This window comes from Pimephales promelas, chromosome 7 (genome assembly GCF_988280905.1).
Source record: "Pimephales promelas chromosome 7, fPimPro1.hap1.1, whole genome shotgun sequence".
NCBI classification, from domain to species: domain Eukaryota; kingdom Metazoa; phylum Chordata; class Actinopteri; order Cypriniformes; family Leuciscidae; genus Pimephales; species Pimephales promelas.
The window spans coordinates 32850414-32873828 of record NC_142775.1 but is presented as its reverse complement, the minus strand read 5'-3'; the positions used below and the strand labels follow the sequence as shown (position 1 = coordinate 32873828).

General features: G+C 37.0%; 1 protein-coding gene across 1 annotated transcript; it reads left to right on the top strand.

The window, feature by feature from the left end:
* Positions 1 to 38: 38 nt before the first annotated feature.
* On the top strand, positions 39 to 20523 carry dnajc15 (DnaJ heat shock protein family (Hsp40) member C15). The gene is made up of 6 exons (XM_039683354.2): positions 39 to 195; positions 1325 to 1376; positions 4846 to 4919; positions 7955 to 8031; positions 10700 to 10770; positions 20044 to 20523. Exons 1-6 carry the CDS (start codon positions 91 to 93, stop codon positions 20112 to 20114), a joined length of 450 nt encoding a protein of 149 aa, XP_039539288.1. The 5' UTR covers positions 39 to 90; the 3' UTR covers positions 20115 to 20523.
* The last annotated feature ends 2892 nt before the right edge of the window (positions 20524 to 23415 follow it).

The window sequence follows — 23415 nt, the reverse complement described above, 5'->3', positions numbered from 1 at the left end:
GTTTTAAAACCTCTGCTTTAGAATCACGAGACCACGCAGCAGCATGAGGTTTGTCCCTTTGGTGATTCCGTAGCTGTTGCTGTCACCAGCATGGCGAGCTCCGGTAGTGTAGCGATGGATGGGGACTTCATGAGACATGCTGAATATACACCAAAATCCACCGTGCAGAGTGAGACAGATATTGACAAGCGCCTTGTGAGTAAATGTCGCGCTGGAGAGTCCGGAGCATGTACACTCTTTTACTATATAATAGCTGAACCAATGACCTGTGTCATAAGAGTTCCATCTGTGCTATAGTGACCTTGCTGATGATCACTTCTGAAACTCAAGCATTTATAATAAGACATTTACCCTTTTCTTTTCAAAGAATGTTATATTATTAGCTGAATACTTACTGTAAACTGATGTATTACTACTGAAAGGAGCACATATCGGTTGTTTTAAGATGGGAAATATTATTTGCCAACATATAGCTCTGTAGAATGTCAGATATAGATAGATAGATAGATAGATAGATAGATAGATAGATAGATAGATAGATAGATAGATAGATAGATAATAACCGATAGATAGATAGATAGATAATAACTGATAGATAGATGGATAATAACTGATAGATAGCTAGATAATAACTGATAGATAGATAGATAGATAGATAGATAGATAGATAGATAGATAGATAGATAGATAGATAGATAGATCATCAGTATGAAGCTTAAAGGGCTTGTTTACATTTTGCAGCTTTAATTCGTGAATCATCATGTAATAATGATTCATGAGTAAGATATAGATAGATAATAACTGATAGATATATTGATAATAACTGATAGATAGATAGATAGATAATAACCGATAGATAGATAGATAGATAGATAGATAGATAGATAATAACTGATAGATAGATAGATAGATAGATAGATCATCAGAAGTATGAAGCTTAAAGGGCTTGTTTACATTTTGCAGCTTTAATTCATGAACAATCATGTAATTATGATTCATGAGATAGATAGATAGATAGATAGATAGATAGATAGATAGATAGATAGATAGATAGATAGATAGATAGATCATCAGAAGTATGAAGCTTAAAGGGCTTGTTTACATTTTGAAGCTTTAATTTGTGAATCATCATGTAATAATGATTCATGAGTAAGACTCTTTCCACTCTTCAGTGGAAATCTAGTCTATGGAAGTTTTTGAATTTTTTGATCATCATCTACTATGGGAAAACCATGCAATGTCTAGCCAATATAATTATATGGCAACACTTAAAATGCTGTGTTTGTTAATTGTCATAGTGATCAAATGTTTGTGTGTGTTATAGGCCAGCACTCTGATGGCAGTGGGACTGGGTGTTGCTGCGGCAGGGTTTGCAGGTGAGCACAACCGCTTTGACCCCAGAGTGCATGCACTCATTTGGAGATTCCTTTGTCATTAAACCACATGTTGCCGCACAGTCACACGGAGAAGCTACATGCATTCATATAATATGTGTGGTATAGCTTAGTGGTTAAAGCTCTGGGATGGGAACCAAAGGTTAACTGGTTCAAACTGATGATTGATTACCATTGTGCTCTTGAGGAAGTTCTTAACCTCAGGTTACTCCAGGGGAGACTGGATTGCTTAGATTTTATTGGATTGCTTGCAATAAGCATTTTCAAGCTGTTGACACAGCATTAGATAGATGACAAATTAGAGGCCGTTCACCCAGAACAATTTTTTATTTTTTTTGCTGGTAAAAAGGTCAGTGAACCAAAAAAAAACAACAACAACAACTACAATAGATTATTATCTGTTGAACACAAAATAATATATTTTGAAGAATGTTGGTAACCAAACAGTTGATGTACCCCATTGACTTTCAAAGTATTTTTTTCCTACTACGGAATAATATCTTTCTTTGTGATATCTTTCTAATATCTATCTTTCAATCAAAGAAATTATGATTGAATTTTATACATTTTTATTCTCATGTTTTTTATATAGTGAAAGAGTAAGAATAGGTGTCATACCCTGAGCTGCAATATCTCTCCGTATAAAAATGCACATACACGCATGCACAACTGGTTAATGAGAGGTGTGTTATCTGGGTCTATATAAAAAGTGTTTATTGTGTTTGAACTAGTTTTGAGGATGGCTTATTGCAGGGGTGTGTTGATACATTTAGCTGACGAGACGATACACGATATTAGGTCCACGAGAGCGAGATGACATGATATTTTTAAGAAATCTTCATTGGCAAAAGAATGACTGGAAAAAAATATTCTTTTATTCCACTGAAAGTCACAAAATGCAAAACAATATGGTCTTAAAAAAATAGACCTAAGTGAACAATATCCTTTAAAATGACTTAAAATACACATACTTAAAATACTCAAACGTTTTAGAACTCTGTTATTCCAGTTTTTATTGAAATTTATTTAGTTTAATGTATCAATTTATTCCAAAATTAAAGCACAGAACAAATAAACAATTGGACTTAAAAAAGAAATCATGCAATCATTTGGTTAACAAAATGAGTTTTTGACTCAAAGTAGCCACCTTTCCAGATATAACTGGGATATAATATTATACACTCACCTAAAGAATTATTAGGAACACCATTGTAATACTGTGTTTGACCCCCTTTCGCCTTCAGAACTGCCTTATTTCTACGTGGCATTGATTCAACAAGGTGCTGAAAGCATTCTTTTGAAATGTTGACCCATATTGATAGGATAGCATCTTGCAGTTGATGGAGATTTGTGGGATGCACATCCAGGGCAGGAAGCTCCCGTTCCACAACATCCCAAAATGCTCTACCAATTTGAAATGATTCAAGCTTTGTAAAATGGTACATTGTCGTGCTGGAAGTAGCCATTTGAGAATGGATACATGGTGGCCATAAAGGGATGGACATGGTCCGAAACAATGCTCCAGTAGGCTGTGGCATTTAAACGATGCCCAATTGGCACTAAGGAGCCTAAAGTGTGCCAAGAAAACATCCGCCACACCATTACACCACCAGTGGTAACAAGACATGATGGATCCATGTTCCCTCTCTGTTTACGCCAAATTCTGACTCTACCATCTGAACGTCTCAATAAAAATCGAGACTCATCAGACCAGGCAACATTTTTCAAGTCTTCAGCTGTCCAATTTTGTTGAGCTCTTGCAAATTGTAGCCTCTTTTGCCTATTTGTAGTGGAGATGAGCGGTACCCGGTGGGGTCTTCTGCTGTTGTAGCCCATCCGCCTCAAGGTTGTGCGTGTTGTGGCTTGCTTTATGCTAATTATTATAAACCTCAGGCATGAGATCAATCATTTTAAATAGTCAAAATTTGTGTTGTTAATAAGGAAGCCTTTTTTCACAAGTTCACCTGTGTAAAATATGAAATAATCTGTGCAATTAGTAGTGATGAGCCCCGCTTTTTTCACAATCCCGATTTATTCCGTGTTTGAATAAATTAGTTGAGTGAATAATTAAATGACTAACTCAAAAAGACACTTGTTCCTATTATGAATGAATCAGTGTGATTGAAAGAATGAGTAAAACCTTCCCACCACTAATAGACAGATTGACAGTCCGTCTTGAATGCGCAAAGACAGACAAGCGGAGTTATACTAACAGCGAAAAGTCTCAGTGCTGTTGAACTAAATATCAGCACTCTTGAAACGTCGTGTTGGCGAAAGTTTTGTGTTTGCGTTCTGGCGCAGAGTATGTTTCTAGGCAGGATGTTTGCAAGCTAAAATCCCTCATGTTGTGGTTCACAGCGGGATAGAGTAGCCATTGTATAATGTGATAAAAGTTTTTTTTCCTCTTTTGTCTTCTTAAAATATTTAGCTAAACTTTCCTCGTGTATGTTAAAGCTGACCACAGATATTTATGATGTGATTCTAAAGGATTGGAAGCACTCGAGATGATGGCGGCGTTGATGAGGGAGATGGTTAAGCCACTCTTACTGTGAGTGTTTGTTCAAGACCCCCAGATGAAGCTCGCCCTGGTTAATGAGGTCAATGTGGCTTCTGGCATTAGAGATATCAAAGAGTCGTTAAATGGCCGCATGTGGCCAAATAATTAAAGCGACTTTGTCATCAGCCTGTTTACTTTTGATTCTTTTCTGGCAGGTGTCTCTGCCGTCCTCCCTACTGCTGCTTGGATAGTTAATCATTGTTAGTCGCCAAGTCTTCCACCCATAGCTGTGTGAGGTCAGGATGGAATTGCACTTGTGGTCGCTTTGAGGAAGGGGGCTAATTCCCATTTCAGTACATCGAGGGGGCAGCACTTCTGCCAAAAGCTGAGGTGGTGTGTGGTCTGATTCACTCAGAGGCAGGGCTTTGGATTACAGTGGAGGGAGCCTCAAACGCTTTTTTTTTTTTTTTGCTGAGAAGCAAAATAACGTTTTCCTCTCAATAATAAACTCCTCAGAATTTGATGAAATGAAAATCCTGAAATGTTCCCATAATGTATTACTTTAATGATTTTATGAATTCTTCAGCGACAATTTGGTTGCTTTAAATGAGCCGCTTAACGGCCTTTCTCAGCTTTTTTATCGAATGCTGGATGTTCGGAGGCATTATATCTTCATTTCATTGAGTGCTGCTGACTTGCAGTGTGTTGCTTCACAGTTGAACCACAACCGCTGGCAGTTCACCAGCACCCTGACCAAGTAAATACCAAGGGAAGTTGAATGACGTCCTCACCTTTAACACATATTGAATAAGACTAAAATGTGGTTTTGTCCTTGGTTTCACCCTTAAACCAACTTTGTTAACCCGGGAAATTATCTTTGTAAATTGTCTGCTATCAAGTGGCACACTTTTTAACCCATCAATCCTTTTTTTCTCTTATTACATTGGCTTTTAGGTCGATATGCATTCCATTTATGGAAGCCTCTGGGTCAGGTTATCACAGAAGCTGCCAAGAAGGTACCCACTACGGTAAGTGTCAGAAACAAACCAACAGTTTTTTAGCAAAAAAGCGAATGGTTTTGTTGTGGAATTTCTCAAAACAACCAATGAATCAGTATTCCCATTTAAAAAGCATAACATATTCATTTTTTTTAAAACTCAGATTCTGTTTCAGAAAGCGTTGATTTGTGGGAATGAAATTTGGATATTTCCATGTTCATTCCCACATCTTGAGACACTTGTTTTTGAGTGCGTTTTTGGCATGTTAAACCTCCTGCTGTAGGGCGAAGGACTGATTCATCGTGTCTTACTGGCCCTTGCCATAGTTCACGCTGTGCGTCTGGTTTTTGATGGAGTCTATAAACCAGATTTGTCTTGGTTTTTCTTAATCTCTAGGGATGTGTGGTTGGGGCTGGTTCCCGGTGCTTTGACTCAACCTGTCCACCTGTGTACTCTCTGAAACTTATATAATCTTACTGGCTTTCGCAGATTCGCAACTGAGTACTCTTGTAATAGATCATTATAAGAGTTATTAATCAAATGATTTCATATTTCTGTGACTCACATAACAGATGAGTGTGATAAACATGTGACATGTTTTGGGCTGAGATTGGACTGAATGTTCTGGCCTCCCTCGCCCCCTAAACCTACACATGTTTCTACTCAGTCGTGAACTCTGCCCGAAATCCTGCAGGAGAGATACGATTTCTGAAGGAGCCACTGATGTTATCCTGCTATGGCATCTTTAGTAAAGAGAAAGCTCAGCGAAAAACAGAGAAAATTCTGACTTTGTTTACTCAACATCAATCGGTGCGGTTATTTTTGCTGTAGAACACAAAAGTTAAAGTTTTTGAAGAATCTTTTCAAAGCTCTTGCCTATTGAACCAGTTTATATCATCAGGACTTTTCAAGTCCAGAAATTACTTCTTTTTGTTTTTTGGTCTTTTCCTCATACAAACCTATTTTAATACTTAAGACGACATGTATATGATTACTTTTGATCCATTAATGCGGTACTTCTTTATTTTATTTTGTTTGGCCCTTTTTGTTCTTTAGTAAACGGCTTACATAGTGCTTTAGCTAGACAAGAACATATGGGTTTTGAATGATTTCGAGAAATATAATGTATTATTTAATTTAAAGAATTTTCAGGTGAAATGCTCCTTTAAATTTTAAGTATGTGCTGAAAATACTGAGTGGCGCTTCACACTGTACTTAACCCCAGGTTACCGTCATGATAAACCCCACTTTTAACCCCGGATTGCGGTGCCAAACTTGTGCGGCTTAAAACAATGCGGTATTAGAATGTAATGACTTGATGCTTAGCAACAGACAGCCAATCGTGTGGCACATATTCACATGCTTTGGACAGTCAGTCAGCTTTTGAAAGGAAAAATGGCAAACGTGCCAATTGGAGTGAAGAAGCCATTTTTTACTTTTATTGTCCAAAAAGTCTTTTCAGGAAAAATTTGATAGCTTAGTTTATATACTTAGGGCCTGTACAAAATGGAATAATAACAAGCGGATACGCAATACTGAAGCCTTTATGATAAAGATTGTGTGACTCATCCAGTCAATGACATTGACACCGCAAATAAGAATGCAACCCAGTGTTTAGGAATGTAAAGTGTGAAACGTCTTAAGAATAACGCAGTTTAAATGTTAACCCCAGGTTATGAAGCTATGAGTGGTGTGAAACGTGAAGCAGGATAACCCAGGATACCATTTACTGGGTTTATAATTACGCAGTAAAGAAAAACAGTCTCATTCTTTACTGTAACAAAATCTTGAATTTGATTTAAGAATACAGTCTAAACCTCCTCCAAACACGTCACGATCATCTTAACACTCAAATTTGGGCCGTTTGATGCGTTCACGATATGTCATAATTACTGTAATTATTAGATGACAACCTGGGATGTTCTTCTCAGACCTTTTCACGTCCTTTTTATTCTATGACAACACAAATGAATCCGTGTAATTTGAGTTATCAGTTGACAAGTGATGCAAATGCCTTGTTAATATTGTAATATTTATTTTGTGGTCCATTCAGTGCTATCAACAGTAAACAGTAAAAATCTTTTGTGTATTTTCCAATTATTCTTACATTAATTGATTAAATATTATAAGACTAACAATAGTGATTGTCAAATATATGAAATAACTGCATTTTACTACAATGACTACATTTTCTGCTGAAGCTGCTGCCATTTTGAGTGTTTTCTGTTGATGTTGCAGCGATCAGGCAGTGCAAGTCGGGACTCTCAGAAAATTTTGCGAATTTGAACTACGAGTTCAACGAGGACGTGATCGTTTTTCAAGTCAGTAATTACGGTAATTCTGGCGTGAACGCACCTTTAGTTTAGTAATTTGGATAATTATCGGGTCAGTCTTCTCAAATCCCTAAAATCTCCATTTTCACATAATAAGGTGAAAGTGCTGGTCATGAGGCTTTTAGCTGAGCCAAAACAACATGGTTGCCATCAATATTGAAAGTGATTATACATTGTGCGCATCAGTCATCGCGTGTTGTGATTAAAGGAACGCTTTGTGCTCAGGACTATAAAATTCACAGCATTTGAGGCATAATGTTGATTACTACAGAAATTAATTGTGACTCTTATATTTTTGTTAAAGCCCTTCGAGGAGTTATTCAGTTAAACCCTGTTTATAACTTGATCTGTGTAGTTGGTGAAATCATTTTCAGCTGGGACCACTTTTCTGGGTGAATGAAATTCTGATTACGGATTACCGATGTAACGTCTGTGCTCTACAGATACCTCAATCGTGTCTCATTGTGTGTATCATGACAACCAAATTGAAAGATTGGGTATAACTTTACAAGTGATTCGATCATCCACGTCGTTTCATGTCAACAAGGATGAAGTATCGTGACACTTTGAATATTGTATGTATGTTAATGCATTCCCTTGTCTATTTCAATTCTAACAGTTTAAAACGGTGGAAAGCATCCTAGTAATCAACAATATACCACAGATATGCTGTTGATAGGGCTTAACGTTGAATCTGGACCATTGCTTTCAACATTGTCTTTTCTTTCCTAGTCATTTTCTGCATATTACAAAGGTGGATTTGAGCAGAAGATGACCAGACGGGAAGCCAGCCTTGTTCTCGGGATCAGGTAATTGTGGGCCGTGGGCTAAACAAAGCCCTAAATCACTGCAATTCCTCATGCTGAATTCTCTCATTATGAGTTGTCATGGAAGAAAACAAAGGTGTTTTACTGTATACACACACACTGCATCACTAAACTTCCCAGAAGAGCTTGCGGTTAAGTCTGGGGGCAATTCTTTTGGTTTGAAGTCGGTCGTCATCTCTTGTCGTCACAGCTTTGATCCTATAATGTCTAATGGGAAAAATTCTCAGCTGTGTCGCTTTTTAATTTATAATCTGCTTTTCGGTGGACCACCCTCCTCATCCTCGGAGGGTATATTTCTCGAAAAATTTCCCTTACTTCAACAGAAGTTCACATGGTCCCAGACCAGGTGTGACTCACACCATGCAAGCATCACATCCTGTGTGGCGTAGCTTGCGTCATTTCTTTGTGTTGTCAGTCAAACTGGACTAATGTTTTCATAGAACTGAACCAGACTGTGTCCAATATTTCTTGGATCGCGTTCAGGCTCATAAAACGGTAGTGATTCGGGTTAATGTTTTTTATTATTCTCTTCTCATCCGTCTCCAGCTTTACTTTGGTGTCCGTCACTCACAGCTGAAATAACTGACCCCAGTGATGTTACACTATTTGCACTGATATACTTTGATCTCTCTACGCCCATCATAAATTCAGCTAACTTGTAGGGTCATTTGTGCTTTTTAAAGGTATAGTTCACCTAAACATAAACATTTTGACTTTCGTTAATCCATATAAATTATGCATTCGGTGCATAAATTGCATTAAATTGACTAAAAGTGACAGTAAAGACATTTTAAAATGGTGCTAAAGATTTCTATTTTAAATGCACACTCTTTCTATTGAAAACAACAAAAACATTAAGCAGCACAACATTGATTTATGATTATGATGGAAAACAGCAAATCAGCATATTAAAATGATTTCTAAAGGATCATGTGACTGAAGATTGAAGTAATGATGCTAAATTTCATTATATATATATATATATACACGCATAAAAATATTTTGAATTTATATATGAATAGCCACAAGTGATGAGAAACAAACTTAATGGTTGAATAAGCAGATGTTTTTATTCTAATACTTTTATTCAGCAAAGATGCATTAAATTAATCAGGAGTGACATTAAAGGATCATGTGACTGAAGACTAAAGGAATCATGCTAAAAATTCAGGTTTTCTTTTTAAAGGATTTTTATCCTAGTCATGCTCATTTTTTCTTTGATCGTCCTTATGTTCATTGTTGTTCTGACTTTAAATGAGTTTGAGGTCACAGTTTAGTCTCTCGACTGCCACACATTTCTGCAAATGCAGTTTTGCCTGACAGATTCTTCAACACATTCTGGAAGCCTCCTCTCCTCACAGTGTTTTAATCAGTTGCTCAGGCCCCTCTCAGACACCCACTCCTGCATATGATTTAAGACTTGAGAGGAGGGTTGGAAGGACTGAACAGTGTGTGTAAGCATTAATGTATCTTTTAATCATCACTGCTGGCTGTTTAGTTGTGACTCAGATCCAAACCCTGAAAGCTGTAGGCTGGAAAGAAATGTATTCATCTTTCAGAATAGATATAGTGTGAATCCAAATAACCTAAAACCACCTGTCCTCACGCCATAAGTCAATGCTTCATTTAGATTACAAGATTTAATCAATTTAATAAATACAGAAATTGGAATTCTTTTAAAAGAAACATTACTATAGTCAAGTCACCATTATTTATATAGCGCTTTTTACAATACAGATTGTTTCAAAGTAGCTTTACAGAGATAACAGGAAAATAATGCAACAAAGTTTGTTTCCAGAAGAAAATAGAAGCGTCACAGTCTAGCTTAAGTTAGTAAGTCATTTTGGTTGTGATTTTTTTTTTCTTTCACTATACTGACTAACTGAAAAGGTACATTATATTTATTTATTTAAATGTGCTTGAATGTGTTAGAAATTTTTTGGGTCTCATTAGTATCTAGCACTACTAGAAAAAACTAAATATTTAACTAGATGGAGATAAAAACCATCATTTAGTCTAATTTATTGAAATAAATACTAGATTTCTCAATATTCATTATACATGTGTATATCTGATTATGTATATCTGATTGATCTATGTATATCTGATTGTTATTTTATCATTCAATAAAATATTATTTAAGCATAACAAATATTTCACTTAATTCATGTTTTAAATAATATCAAGTTAATAAATCATTTTTAAATCGAATAATAAAGTCATGTTTATAACTGTTTATTTAAGTTTTGTTTTAAAATATAGTTAAATAAAACAATAAAATAGTAAATAAATAATTGTAGATCCACATTTTAAATTTAATAAATATATATATTTTTTTTTTTATTTCGTCAAATGCTTTTCTTTATCCATTTGTCGAATTAAGAAATGTCCCCAAACTTAGACCATACCATATTTTTTTCTTCTGTTGCTTGTTTTGCCCACTAAATTGGGGAATTTCAGGGAATGTACAGATTGAGTCTTTCCAGTTGATGTGTGCAGTGCAGTGATGAAGACAGACCACACATGTCGATGATTTGTGCAAAACTTCAATCTGGAAGCCTGTAATTAGATTCTCACAGCAGTTTCCACTGTGACCACTAGATGGCGATATGGTCCTTCTCTAAATGTTTTGTTTTCTTGTTTTGCGCAGTCCAACCAGCACTAAGGCAAAGATACGGGAATCCCACAGAAGGATCATGGTCCTAAATCATCCGGATAAAGGTCAGTAGTTCACGCTGACATATTGGGATGGTTGTGTTTGAATCAATAAATCTCTGGTTGGGTTCTCCACATGCAGCTATAGGTATTGTCTGAGCAAGACAGCGGCTGAGACGGGTGTTGATTACATTATTGATTTGAACAGCATTTGTCATAACACACTTTTTAAAGAGGGCTCACATCCCTGCAATGCTGACTTGCTGTAATTTAAACCAGAATCACACAAAGCAGGACATAATCAGGCAAACCCTCACACAAGTGCGGTAGATTCAAAATAATTTCATTGAAAAATAATCAAGGCACACATTTCAATCTTTCCTTCACTAAAGGAAGAATGATATTGAATCATTTGCATTCTTATTCACCAATAAGACACATACAGTATTTTGTAATAAAAACTTATGAATCAGTTTTAGCAAGTATATAATGTGATGTAAATGTATAATGTAAAATATCATTGCTGCAGTTAAAATCATAAAATGATGCATAAAATGATGAAAAAAAATCATAAAATGATGCTCACGGGCATACGTCCTTTTTTTTTTTTTTTTTTTTTTAAAAAGCACTATTCCGCACAAACAGGGCTACCATAATATGTATGCAACATGTTTGTACATGTTTGTATTTTTGAGAGAATTTTATGCATGGTTATTTTACAGTTTATTTTTTTGATATTAGTTAAGTCTGTATGACCATAAATAATGGAGTATTTAAGTGTATTTTGCTGCTAATTGCAAAAAATCCAGCAAAACACGCCAGCGCGTTTGCCGTCCCCAGGGGGTTAACTCGATAATAAAGCCGTAAAGTGGGCTATCTTTCAACTCAGGACAGCACCACTTCTCACAAATATAGATAGGATCGGAGATGAAAAGTTTAACTGACACGTAATCGAGCTCCGTAGCACGTTATTGGCTCCTATCCTCGCGGCTGCTAAAACTATCGCTAAACTAAATAGGGATAAACTAAAGAACGATAGCTTTCTAGCCATCACAAAACACAACTTCAAGTTAGTAATTTACTTATTTGCATGTCCAAATGCAGTCCCGAAAAGGTCTGCCCTTTTTGTCGATCGCATGGACGGTTCTGAAAAGAATTCTCATTCGGTGAAAACCATCCAAATTAGTTACTCGACAAAAGTGCATTATCGTTACTTAGCAACAGCATTCTTTGACAAAAGCTGTCCAATCCATTACAAGGAATGTTTTAAGTAGTAACCAATAAAATTACAATCTACCTACCACTGTGGCTGGTATACAAGACAAAGTCATTGTCATTATACAAAATCAAGCCATTGGCTGGTGTCTGGTGCTAATTTCCCACCCTGGAAGTGATATTAAAGACATTTACGTAGTTACAAAGAAAGAAAAAAAAAATGTTTCAAATAAATGCTTTATTTAAAGAATCCTTAAAAAAATATATCATGGATTCCACGAGCTATTTTCAATATGATGTTACATGATTATATTTCTTGAGTAATAAATTAGCATATTAGAATAATTTCTGAAGGACCATGTGACACTGAAGACTGGAGTAATGATGCTGAAAATATAACTTTGATCACCGGAACAAACTTGCATTTTGATAAATATTACATTATTTTGAAATTCTAATAATTTTTCACCTTATTGTTTTTACATTATTTTCGATCACATGAATACAGCCATTGCAAGCATAAAATTCTTCTCTCAAAAAAAATAAAAAAAATATTGTGTATTGTATATCCCAAGCAAAATAATTGTCAATACATTTCGAATATTCTGCGTCTCACACAGTAGTGATAATGGACACCAACTTATTTAGATCTGATTTGTTCACTCTGATCTGTGCGACACGGGTTATAAATCACTGTCTAGCGAATAGCTTTTTTGCAGTGGTCTTTTTCAGTGCAGGTCTCCCCTAATAATCACTGTGAGCAGGAGTCTTTATTTGTCCTTGGTCACTGTACTCGCCCTGTTTTTCTGTTCAAGGTTAATGGCATCACCTTTCCTTCCTCGGGTTTTTTCCTCTTTCAGGTCCGTTTCTCACAGCGCTCAGAGATGCATTATATACACGTATATTATGTGTGTGTGTGTGTGTGTCAGCCCTTGTTTGCTCCTCTAGACCACTAATACTCTCAGTGAAATAAGCGATGGTCTCTGTGATGCTATCTGTACCGGAGCGATAAGGCCTCTGACTGTAGAGAGGACATCCAGCAGAGAAAGTGTGCCAGATTTGTCCCATCCTCCAGCACTGCTAAAACAATCCTTTACTACAGTGCTGATAACAGTGGTGTGCAAGAGCCCATTTTGTTTGTTACACTAGTGGAGGGGGTTGATGTATTAAAGACCCAATGAAATGGCTTGATGAATGCAGTTTTCTTTCTTTTGGCATTTATGCATTTCTCATTGAAACAGAAAGCTGATATAAGACACACTAAGGGGTCATTTACACAACATTGTTTTCAAATAAAAACGGAAAACTTTAGTTTTTGGGCGAACTAACCCCAGCTGTTCACACAGAATGCATTTTTGCATTGAAAAAACAAGGAAAAGGGAAAAGGGCAAGGTTATTTGACGCAAGTGTTTTTAACTTGAGCGGTGTGGTGTAAGTGCCGTTTCATATGCGAGACGCTTCAAAAGACATGAGAGCAACAGCCAAACACACGTCCATCAAGCACATGTTTACATAGAAAATCAGTGGACAAACAGTTTAAAAACCTGTCAAGGTCTACTAGATATGTCATGTTTGCATGATGGAGAGCAGCTGAAAGGTGTTGCTATTTGCCTTTTACTGGTGTTATACTTTGTCATTTTTTTATTATTTAAATGGCTTTTTAGGTTGACCTCTAAAACTCAATGTCTACTTTTTTTGGTATGGCAACTGTTTAAACTTGTTCTTATTTTATATTATTTCTGAGAATATATGATATGTTATAAAGTTTGCACAATAATTGCTTTTATATTTCATGCATATTTTCTGCAAAGATTTAAAAAAAAATAAGTCATTTGTTTTACATTAACACCATGTTGATCACTGTGATGCGCTTGGAATATAACTTTTTTTTTAAACCAGATGGTTAATAAAGAGAATGTCACTTGAATCATATTAGTTATGTTTTTAAGTTGAATAGTTAAACAAAATAAAAAGTCAATCATTCTGAAAAAAAAATGACTTTAGTAATGTGGTAATTTAATCTAATTGCAATTATTTGAGATAACCGCAATAATTGTGCAATTAAAAGTTCACATTTTGCTACTCGATTAAGGTAAATTTAAGCGATTATAGAAATGACATTAAAAGCGCAATATTGTGTGTTCTTTTTCCCTGTGGGAAAGGCAAAGGAATCATAATTTGGCAGGGAGTAGGGAATAAAGAATATAGAAATATATATATATATATATATATATATATATATATATATATATATATATATATATATATATATATATATGTTGTGTATAAAGTACACAAAGATCTTTCAAGGGTTTATCTTCATACAAAATGAAGATTTGTGGGTTTAATCGGAGTACATCATTATATTCTTTTAGATTATATGTAACATTATTTTTCACAGCATTAAAGTAAGTTTTAGTACAATATTATGATTTCAAGTAAAACTAATATTAGGCTTACATTGTAAGTGATATGTTAAACATTAACCAAAGTTATTTTATATAATAACGAATGGTCAGCACAAAATTCATGATCGTGACAGGCCTATACGTTGCTACACTATTGACAATAGCTCGAAATGTATGTGATCGCACCTTTATGCTACGTTCCATTCAAAATTGTATGCGTGATAGCCCTATCAGACTTCCGACCACAATGTGTGTCTGTTACTCAAAACTCCTATAGGAAACAGGGCAAAGCAAGCATTAAATACCGTAGGTGTCGCAGGTATTTCATTATCAACATTACGTCTCTGAGAGCGGGAAGTATGCTGTGCGACATCTGTTCTTCAGGAGTGCCATTATCAACTGAGAGGATCATTTATGATGTAATATAGCAATTTAATGTAGCATTTTATTTACTGTACATCTGACTGGGCGCCGACGTGTGATTGTAACAACGTACTTGTACATCCGCTGCTCGAAATTTCTTCTAGTTTTTCCAAGTTGAAGGTTCAAGTGGTGTCAATTGTGTTTTTTTCCGAGTCCATCCTCGGAGCAATGACGGCAGTTCCTGACCAATGGCACCATGTTATTGCTGAAATGTGTGTTATTCCCTTCTTCCACTCTTTTTTTCTAATTCAAGAGACGTTTTTAGTCAGGAACTTTGTGTTATTGGTTTCCGAGGAACTCAGTGACTGGTGAGTTATCAATATGGATCTATACATTCACATGTCACCTTGACATCACACACAATTCAAGTCAGAAAAAAGTCTGTAACCCAACTGAGATTGAGCGCTTTTCTATATTTCTGTGTTCACCTTGCATGGAGCCCTTTTGTGAGTTTAAGCCCCTACGGCAAGGTTTCACAGTGACGTGAGGATCGACGTTATTCGCTCCGGTATCCGCTCTTTAGGTCGTAATGAGATGATTAACTTTGAGCGGTCAGGGTAATGGCATGGAATGATTGTTGAATTGGCTTTCATTAGTTTGCTAGCTATGAGCAAATGGGGACATTAAGAAACCTTCATACGTGCCTTAACTCATCTAACTGAAACTGTAAAAGAGGAAGCAAACTAAAAAAGGAAAATCAATCTTTTTTTTTTTCTTATTAGGTTATTTTGTTCCGTCTGTCTGAGATGTGACGTGTGTGCTTTGTACTTTGTTCTGGCAGGCTTGTAAAGAGCAAAATAATATCTTATTGAATTCATCTAAATGTTCATGTAATGCTTAATAAGAGGAACCATCACTTCAACCTAAATACGGCTGTCAATTCAGAAACTTTGCAGTGCAGTATGAAAAACTAAATTTGTATTTAGATTGTGAATGGGTAATACAAAGAGGCTGCCAATCTCTTAAAGGGATACTTCACCTCTGGAAAGATAAATGGGTATTCAAAATGGGTCATTTATGTAGGAAATTGAATTTGGAGCTTTCTAGACTGAGAAAAGCCAGAAAGTGTATTTTTGGCTTATGTAGATGAAATACAAAAACTCCCAGAATGCACTTGCTTCGTTTCCCTAGGAAGCCACGTCTACCGATAACAGAGCGCAGTAGTTAAACAACAAGCATATGCTACTAGTGATTCTCCGTGTTGAAGTCTGCCCGAAAATGTGTTTCGAGATCGCCAAAATGTCCAGGATTCAGCTTTTGAGTTCTACAGGTCGCCATTCATCATGTTTACTGTGGCGAGCAGGACGAGTGAGGGCAGCGGAGGAGCGGGAATTTTCTTAGCAATGTTAAAACGCAGATCACTAGTTTAGCGTTCTTGTAAACACAACATTCAGATTCACCAATCAGAATGAATTCAGTTAGATTGAAACAAAAGGTGTGCATGTAAACAATGAATGGCGACTGCAGAAAGCAAAAGCTGAATCCCAGACATCGACGGCCAGACATGTCCGGGAAAAAGAGGACGCGTAACTCCTACTACTCAGCTTTCTCCACAGAACAAGAGCCTGCTAGCTTAGCTTCCAAAAAAAGATGGCTGACACTGTGTGTACAGTCAGCGAGTGAGATCCACCCTCTATGGGCGGGTTGAGAACATGCGGGACATCCCCTACTACTGACTGTAGTCTTGAGCCTCTGGCCAAAAAAATACTCTGATGACGCAAAATGACGATTTCCAAATAAAAAATGTCTCAGGGGGATATGAGGGTGGAAAGCACGGTAATTCGAAAATACTACAGGTTTTCTATTAATACAAAGCTTAATGCTAAATCCTGAAGTATCCCTTTAAGCACAAACTCACTGAATTCTGTAAAAATTCCCTGTATAATAAAAAAAGATTAATTGCACAGTGAATCTCTTATTTACACAGTTTACATTTTTTTGGTTCAAATTGAAAGGATTTGTGAGTGTGTGGCTTGCGTTGAACAAAACGAAACCTTGTGCGATTTCAGTGGTGTCAGATTCTGACTGACTTTCTGACTAGCTCCTCTGATAGGCAATCGTACTCGCTTCGCATGATCAACAGATATGATTGTGATTGGCTTGTAAGAATTGGCTTTGACTATCATACAGAGCTCAAACAAACAAGAACAAGAGCGTTTGAAAGCAGCGTCCATCAGCGGGTACCAAATATACTTGTACTGTCATACCGGGAACTTTTAAAATTTTATTGTATTTAAAAAAATATATATTGAATGTTACTAAAAATGTTCGGCAGCCCTATTTTTAATGAAATATTTTAATTCCCTGCCAAGTAATGATGCCAAAAAACTGCTGAATCATAGTTTTGATGATTTAATTGATTGATTGAAATGGACAACTTTTTAGAAAGAGAAATGAATGACGATTTTAGAGCCTAACACTGAAACGAAATAGCAAAATGTCTCTATTGTGAAATACGTCTATTGAAAATGTCTATATGAAATGTACTAGGAGAAATGATATTGACAGAAAACAAGAATGTGTAATTAAGTGCATCTGTGCAGACTGTTGAGCGCACAGCTCTACTTTCGTTCTGACACAGACAGATTAGCAACCTCCTCAGGCCCTGCTCTCTGCTACCCGCTCACTCTCCTGTGTGTTTGCCCATTTGTTATTGTTGCTTATCATGATAGTCGTGTGTGTGTGTTTGAACAATGGATGCTCTTAGGATCTTGGAGAAGGGCGGCTTTCCTGTGAGTTGTGGGATTACAAATGTAAGAATTTGTTTATGATCTGGTGATCCCATCATCCTCTTGAGTCTTGACATAACATTAAATAAAAAACTAAAGTGACATTGTATTTAGCTGATAAACAGATATATGATTCTTTTAAGCAACAATTCCAACAAAAGGTTTCTGCAAGTCCCTGTTCTCTTTATTGTAAGTCAGAGGAGTCAGATTACTGGGACTCTCACCTTTTGTCTCTTGAATAGCTCTTGGAGCCCGTCCCATTCGTTAAATATTTCTGTCGATTGTGGTTTACTAAAGAAAAGATGCAATGGAAATCAACAGCTGCATAATGGGGTGCGCCTCATCACACGCTACCAGCAATAGCACATTTCCCTTCTTTCAGCCACACGCTCCCATCATACTACACTCTGGACTTGGGCTGAAAGTCAGTGATTGGAGGCAAAAGAGATTTCTTCTCTACAAAGCTTGTGTATGTAGAGCTGTACTGCGGCTGCAGAAACTAAGATAGAATTGTGCCTGTGGACTCGGGGTAGCGAATTAATTATGCTGCTCCATTTAGTTTCAAAGTGACTTTAAAGTCAATGTAAAACACTGTTTGCGACCCATTTGATTTCTGTAATGACATTTCTGAGTGAAATGGGATATTAAATGAGAAAGAAAATGTAGGGTTGTACCTAATTTCATCCATCCTGAATTGATTGGATTGCAAAAGTGGGTGTTATATACTCTACTGTTCAAAAGGTGGCTTAGTAGATTGATTTATTTTTTTTAAGAAATTGATACTTTTATTCAGCATGGACGTGTTACATTTTTGAGGGATCATGTGACACTGAAGAGTACCTTCACAGGAATTAACTGCATTTTATAATAAATTAAAATAGAAAAAAGTTATTTTAAAGGGCTAGATCACCCCAAAATGTTAAAGCTATGGTATACGATGTTAAAAATCGGTCGAGACGGTAGGGAAGTTTTAAAAAACTCATCCCGCCCCTCCACACACACCCCCCTCCCCTCTGTCTGTGCTACCTGATCCCTGACGTATGTCACGTTTGAGTTCACGTCAACGCAAGATTAGCAACACATGAAATGATCTAAACTCCCCACCACCATTATAATAGTATTGCTAAGGTTTTCAGTGATTGTTATTGCAGCACGCAGCGCATCTTGTTCAAATTCCGATCGGCTCGAACAGAAACCTCGAACAAGAAATATAATTACTTTGAACTGCGATCGGCGATGCTAAACGGCTAACATTCCAATGCCGACCGGCAGCATGAGCAAGTTGTCAAATTGATAAAAAGCCACGTAACACGTCACACCATAAAAGAATAAATAAATGTTTACCTGCTCAACAAAAAGTCATCCGTGTCAGCGTCGTTTTCAGCCCCAGATCTCCCTGAAGCTTTCTCCAATGGTCAATGAAGGACGGTATATTTATCCTACTTAGAGTCCGGCGTTCTTCACATTTTTTTTAATCTCTGATCTTTCCTCCACAGACTTTCTCTTGCGTCCAAACTTTACAGTAGAGGCAAGCAGGGGCCGCTTGCTGTTGTCGTTTATATTTTTATCCATTGCTTTATCCATTGCTGATCTGACGCTACTAGCTAGCTACCATAGACAGTCTGCTCACGCACGGAGGGGGGCGGGTGCGGTTGGGTTGGAGACGCGAGTGCCAGGTGGAGTTTCAAGTGGAGCTGGTGATTGGATGAGAGCAGTTGACCAATATAAGCTGTGCGGCCGCACAGCTTACATTGGTCAACTTTTCTGCGGCTGTACAGCCAATAGAGTGAATGGATTTTTTTCGTTCTTTTTTCTATTCATATTGTTAGGATTGTACTATATAACCATAACCAGCATCTAAACGAGGATATTAATAATGAACAATCTTTGAAATCGTATACCCTAGCTTTAATTCTGTGATTATTTACTCACCCTCAAGTTGTTTCAAACCTCTACAAATGTGTTTTTTTTTTCTGCTGAAGTGCACAAAAGAAGATATTTTGAAGAATGTTTGTAACCATATGTCGTTGTAGCGAACCATTGACCATAGTATCCATAGTATTTTTATTTTTTACTTGGCGTGATTAAATGATGACAGAATTTTGGGCGAATTATACCTTTAAATTAATAATATTTCACAATATTGCTGTTTTTACCAGCCCCCAGTAGTCCCAGTTTTCTTAAAGCATATTAAAAAAAAACCCACACACATAGACACATAAACAATATTAAAAACTTGGACTTTAAGAAAAAAGGAACGCAATTTCTTGGGAGGGGTGGTACCCTTTCAGAAAGTACTACCATCTATTCTAGGTACTAATGTGTTCACTTTTAGGGGTAAATGTAAAAGGTACCGCACCAATGACAGCTTTTGTACCTTTTTTTTTTTCCTGAGAGTGTAGAAATGGGACAGGTAGTTATTGGAAAGAGAGGTTACTGCGTGCACGGTGGCCCAAAAAGTACGCAAAAATTGGGACGGGTCGTCATTTTACAGCTTTAAAGAATAAGAGAAGGAAGGGGAGACAAATCATGATGCTTAAATAAAACCACTGTTTCTCCTCCAGGTGGATCCCCGTATTTGGCAGCCAAGATCAATGAAGCAAAAGATCTGCTTGAGTCTGGCCCTCGACGCTGACCCAGCAGCTGACCCAGCAGAGTTACATCTACTTCAGTGCCGCCAGCTCACCCATGAGCCTCCACAAGTCACCGTCTTTCTCCTTGTTTTTCTGCCATAAATCAGTCGACTCAGTATATTGTGCTCCGTTCTATCTGCCACTTTTCCTTACCGCCACTTTAATGCACGTCTTGAAAGGTTGATCCTTCATGTTAAAGGATCTTCACTCTGTCCATGTGAAATATCTCACTGTAATCTTTATTATTTATTGAGGTGACTTGTGTAATGTTTAACGTCTGCTGAGAAATCTGGTGGATGTATCATGTCAAATGGCTAACAAGCCCAAAGTATTTCCCCTAATCCACGGGGACTAGTCTATGGATGTGGTGTTAAGTTATTTTAGCTCTCTGAATAAACAGTTTCACAAATCTGGGATGACTCATTGTGAGTATTTTTGTGTTTGTTTGTACTCTAGTGTTTTCCTCCTGCTGTGCTCGTGCTGATGCATGCGGTACAGATGGTCTGCATGTCTGAGTTATCCACGCAGGAATGGTGCATTTAGGGATGTTATTTACACCCAGTCTGATTTGCTGTTTGTCAGGCCTGGAGATTAATGCCAAGGCCAAGACACCTCAACACGAGCTGTACAATCCACTAACACATTACTGCAAAAGAAATAAAAGGCAAGCAACAGGGAAAGAAATTGCTTCTTGGATGCATTTTTATATTTCATTTCTTTGCTCAGTGTTAGCTTGCATAGTTCCTAGAGCCTACTTTATTTAAAAATAGCTAATGAAACGAGGCATTAAATGTTTCAGATTATATTATTCTTTATTGTCTAATCACGTGATGTGATATGCGAGCGCTATCCAGTAATCACCTTGGGAAAAATGCATTTTTAATAACTTTTGTCCTTGTTACACATTACATGTATTTCCAGTACTATACACTGTCAAAAGCTTTTAAAACTTAAGAATAATCAAATTGGTTGTACAAGTAATTTCATTATATTTAATAGTGGTGGAAAGCAATATGGGAAAATATATTTACTCACAAAACTTGCTTTCCCCAATAAACTGTTTACATGCAAAGCTTGTGCGTTGACTCACCAAAAAAAACACAAAGGTTTTCGAGTGAACGCAAAAGCCCCCATTGTCCCCTTATTTAGACAAATGTAGGCCATCTCAAATACTATATAGTGCAGAAGTGCAGAGTAGTATGTTCTTCTGAGCATAGCCTTTATAATATGCATGGAAGTTGTCCTCTTTCTTCTTCTGAGAGCCATTAACTGAGTTTGTGGACGTTATCTTGGATCGTTCGTCGTTCCAGATGGACCAACATGAAAATTAAGCCAGATCGTTGCAGAATGAATGCGAGTCGTATGTCATGGAAAGACTCGATCGATCCAGTTCATTTCCCAAATGTTTCGTTTGATTATTGCAGCCATGAGATCTCCGTAGGTGAAAGCTTGAGTCTACAAATAAAACCCAGTGAGGTGTTTGGCACGCTTATGAAATACTTGCCACTTTGAGTGTTGCCCTGCTCTGGCCTCTCTAGCTGGCTTCATTTATTGCTTCTTTTTGCGTAACCCTTTTTAGGGGCTGTTAAAATTGATTAAAAGCTAGCATGCGGGAACGCTGCCCCAGACTGTGTGACACTAAACCCGTCTTTGTCCTGACTCCTGACTACATGTATAACAGTGGTAAAAGCCCTGATTCTGGCTGAAGTTGCATTGTGGTCAGGCTACTCTGTCGTAAGAAGGTTTTGCTCTGACCCCCTTGTGACTGCAGCTATTTTCAGCCTCTGCTTGCCGTGCAACCAGCATGAGCAAGCCTGTTCTCCACAGGTTTCCTTCTGTCACAGTGAGTTTCCATTAAACAGTGTAAAAATGTAAAAAAAAAAAAAAAAAACCCTGCCAAACTAATCCACACAGGGTTTCATTATAGATATGTGTAATGCACTGTCCAGAGGAGTAAGTGATGTAAGTGAAAACAAAATACCTCATAAAACTCATTTCAACAGCTTGTGTGAAGGCCTATAGTTTTAAAACGTGCCAACTTGACACTCTTGATTTTGGTGTTATGATCAAGTGTTAAAATGTCAAATGTATTTTTTTCCTGGCATTATCAGTCTGCTTGAATGAGACTTCATGAGATTCATATAACTTTTATGACAGCCAACCAGCTGCCAGCACTCTTTGAAGGTTCTTTGATGCTTTGGTTCTGTTCCTGTTATTAAAACTTTTTTTCATTCATCTGCAAAAAGGATGTCATTTCAGCTGCCTTCTGTTTTCAGTTAGGCTATTTTTTGATTCCAGAAGCAGGAAATTATTTAAGTGAGTATTTGGAAATATTTATTTTTTTCCCATACATCACACCGAATACCTTGACCAGAACTAATGTAGGCCTATACAATAAATCATTCTCATTCTAAGGTGTTACCAGAAGACGTATAGGGGATATCTTTGCACACTGATGCACTGTGTACCTGTGAAATAATAAAAGAAATAGACAAAATGAATGAATTTTCCTTGCCACAACGGTTTACTGTTGACATTACACTTGATTACACGTTTGAATACATGCGCAGGCATGTAGTCTTTCCTTACAAATTGACCTCAACAAATTACTTGTCTGGCCTTATAAATGTATAATATAGAATTATTTATCACTTCCATGTAGCCATGTAGAGTAAAGATCTGATGAGAACTAGTGTAAATGGCTGTCTGCAGCTCAACCTATAACTGTAATACACAGTTATGTACAAAACACCAGTACAGTATATAATGTGCAATGCTCTCAGTTCTAGACGAGCCTCATAATCTTCACGCAGAGAAGCTGCAATGCTCTCCAGTGGGGAACTTTAATAAGATCACCTTCAGAATGTTGATGGATGCCATGTACTAACACCAGCGCAAATGTTTTAATTTGATCGTTTTAGAGCATGAAAATGATTTTCATACCAAATCTAATGTCACAAATCATTCACACCGCCACCGATGCAGTGAAATGCATGACGTTTGGAGGGACGTAAATGACTTTAATGTTGAATTTCTAATCGTTATAAACAAAGCGCACAACGGCTGACGCTAATTAGAGCTGTCGAGCAGCTTCATTAGCAGAAATCCACACATCTAATGTTGTCGTTCCCCCCCCCCCCCACTAGGTTTATTTATAGGTGATGTCTATAAACCTCATTTACAAACCCATGGGGAGCCCCACTGCTTCATTTTCTTAGGCTAAAAATATTTCCCTGCATCTTAATGCAAAAATATGCAGCTCATTGGTGATGGGAACGTTTTTCGGTTTTGCACTTTACTCAG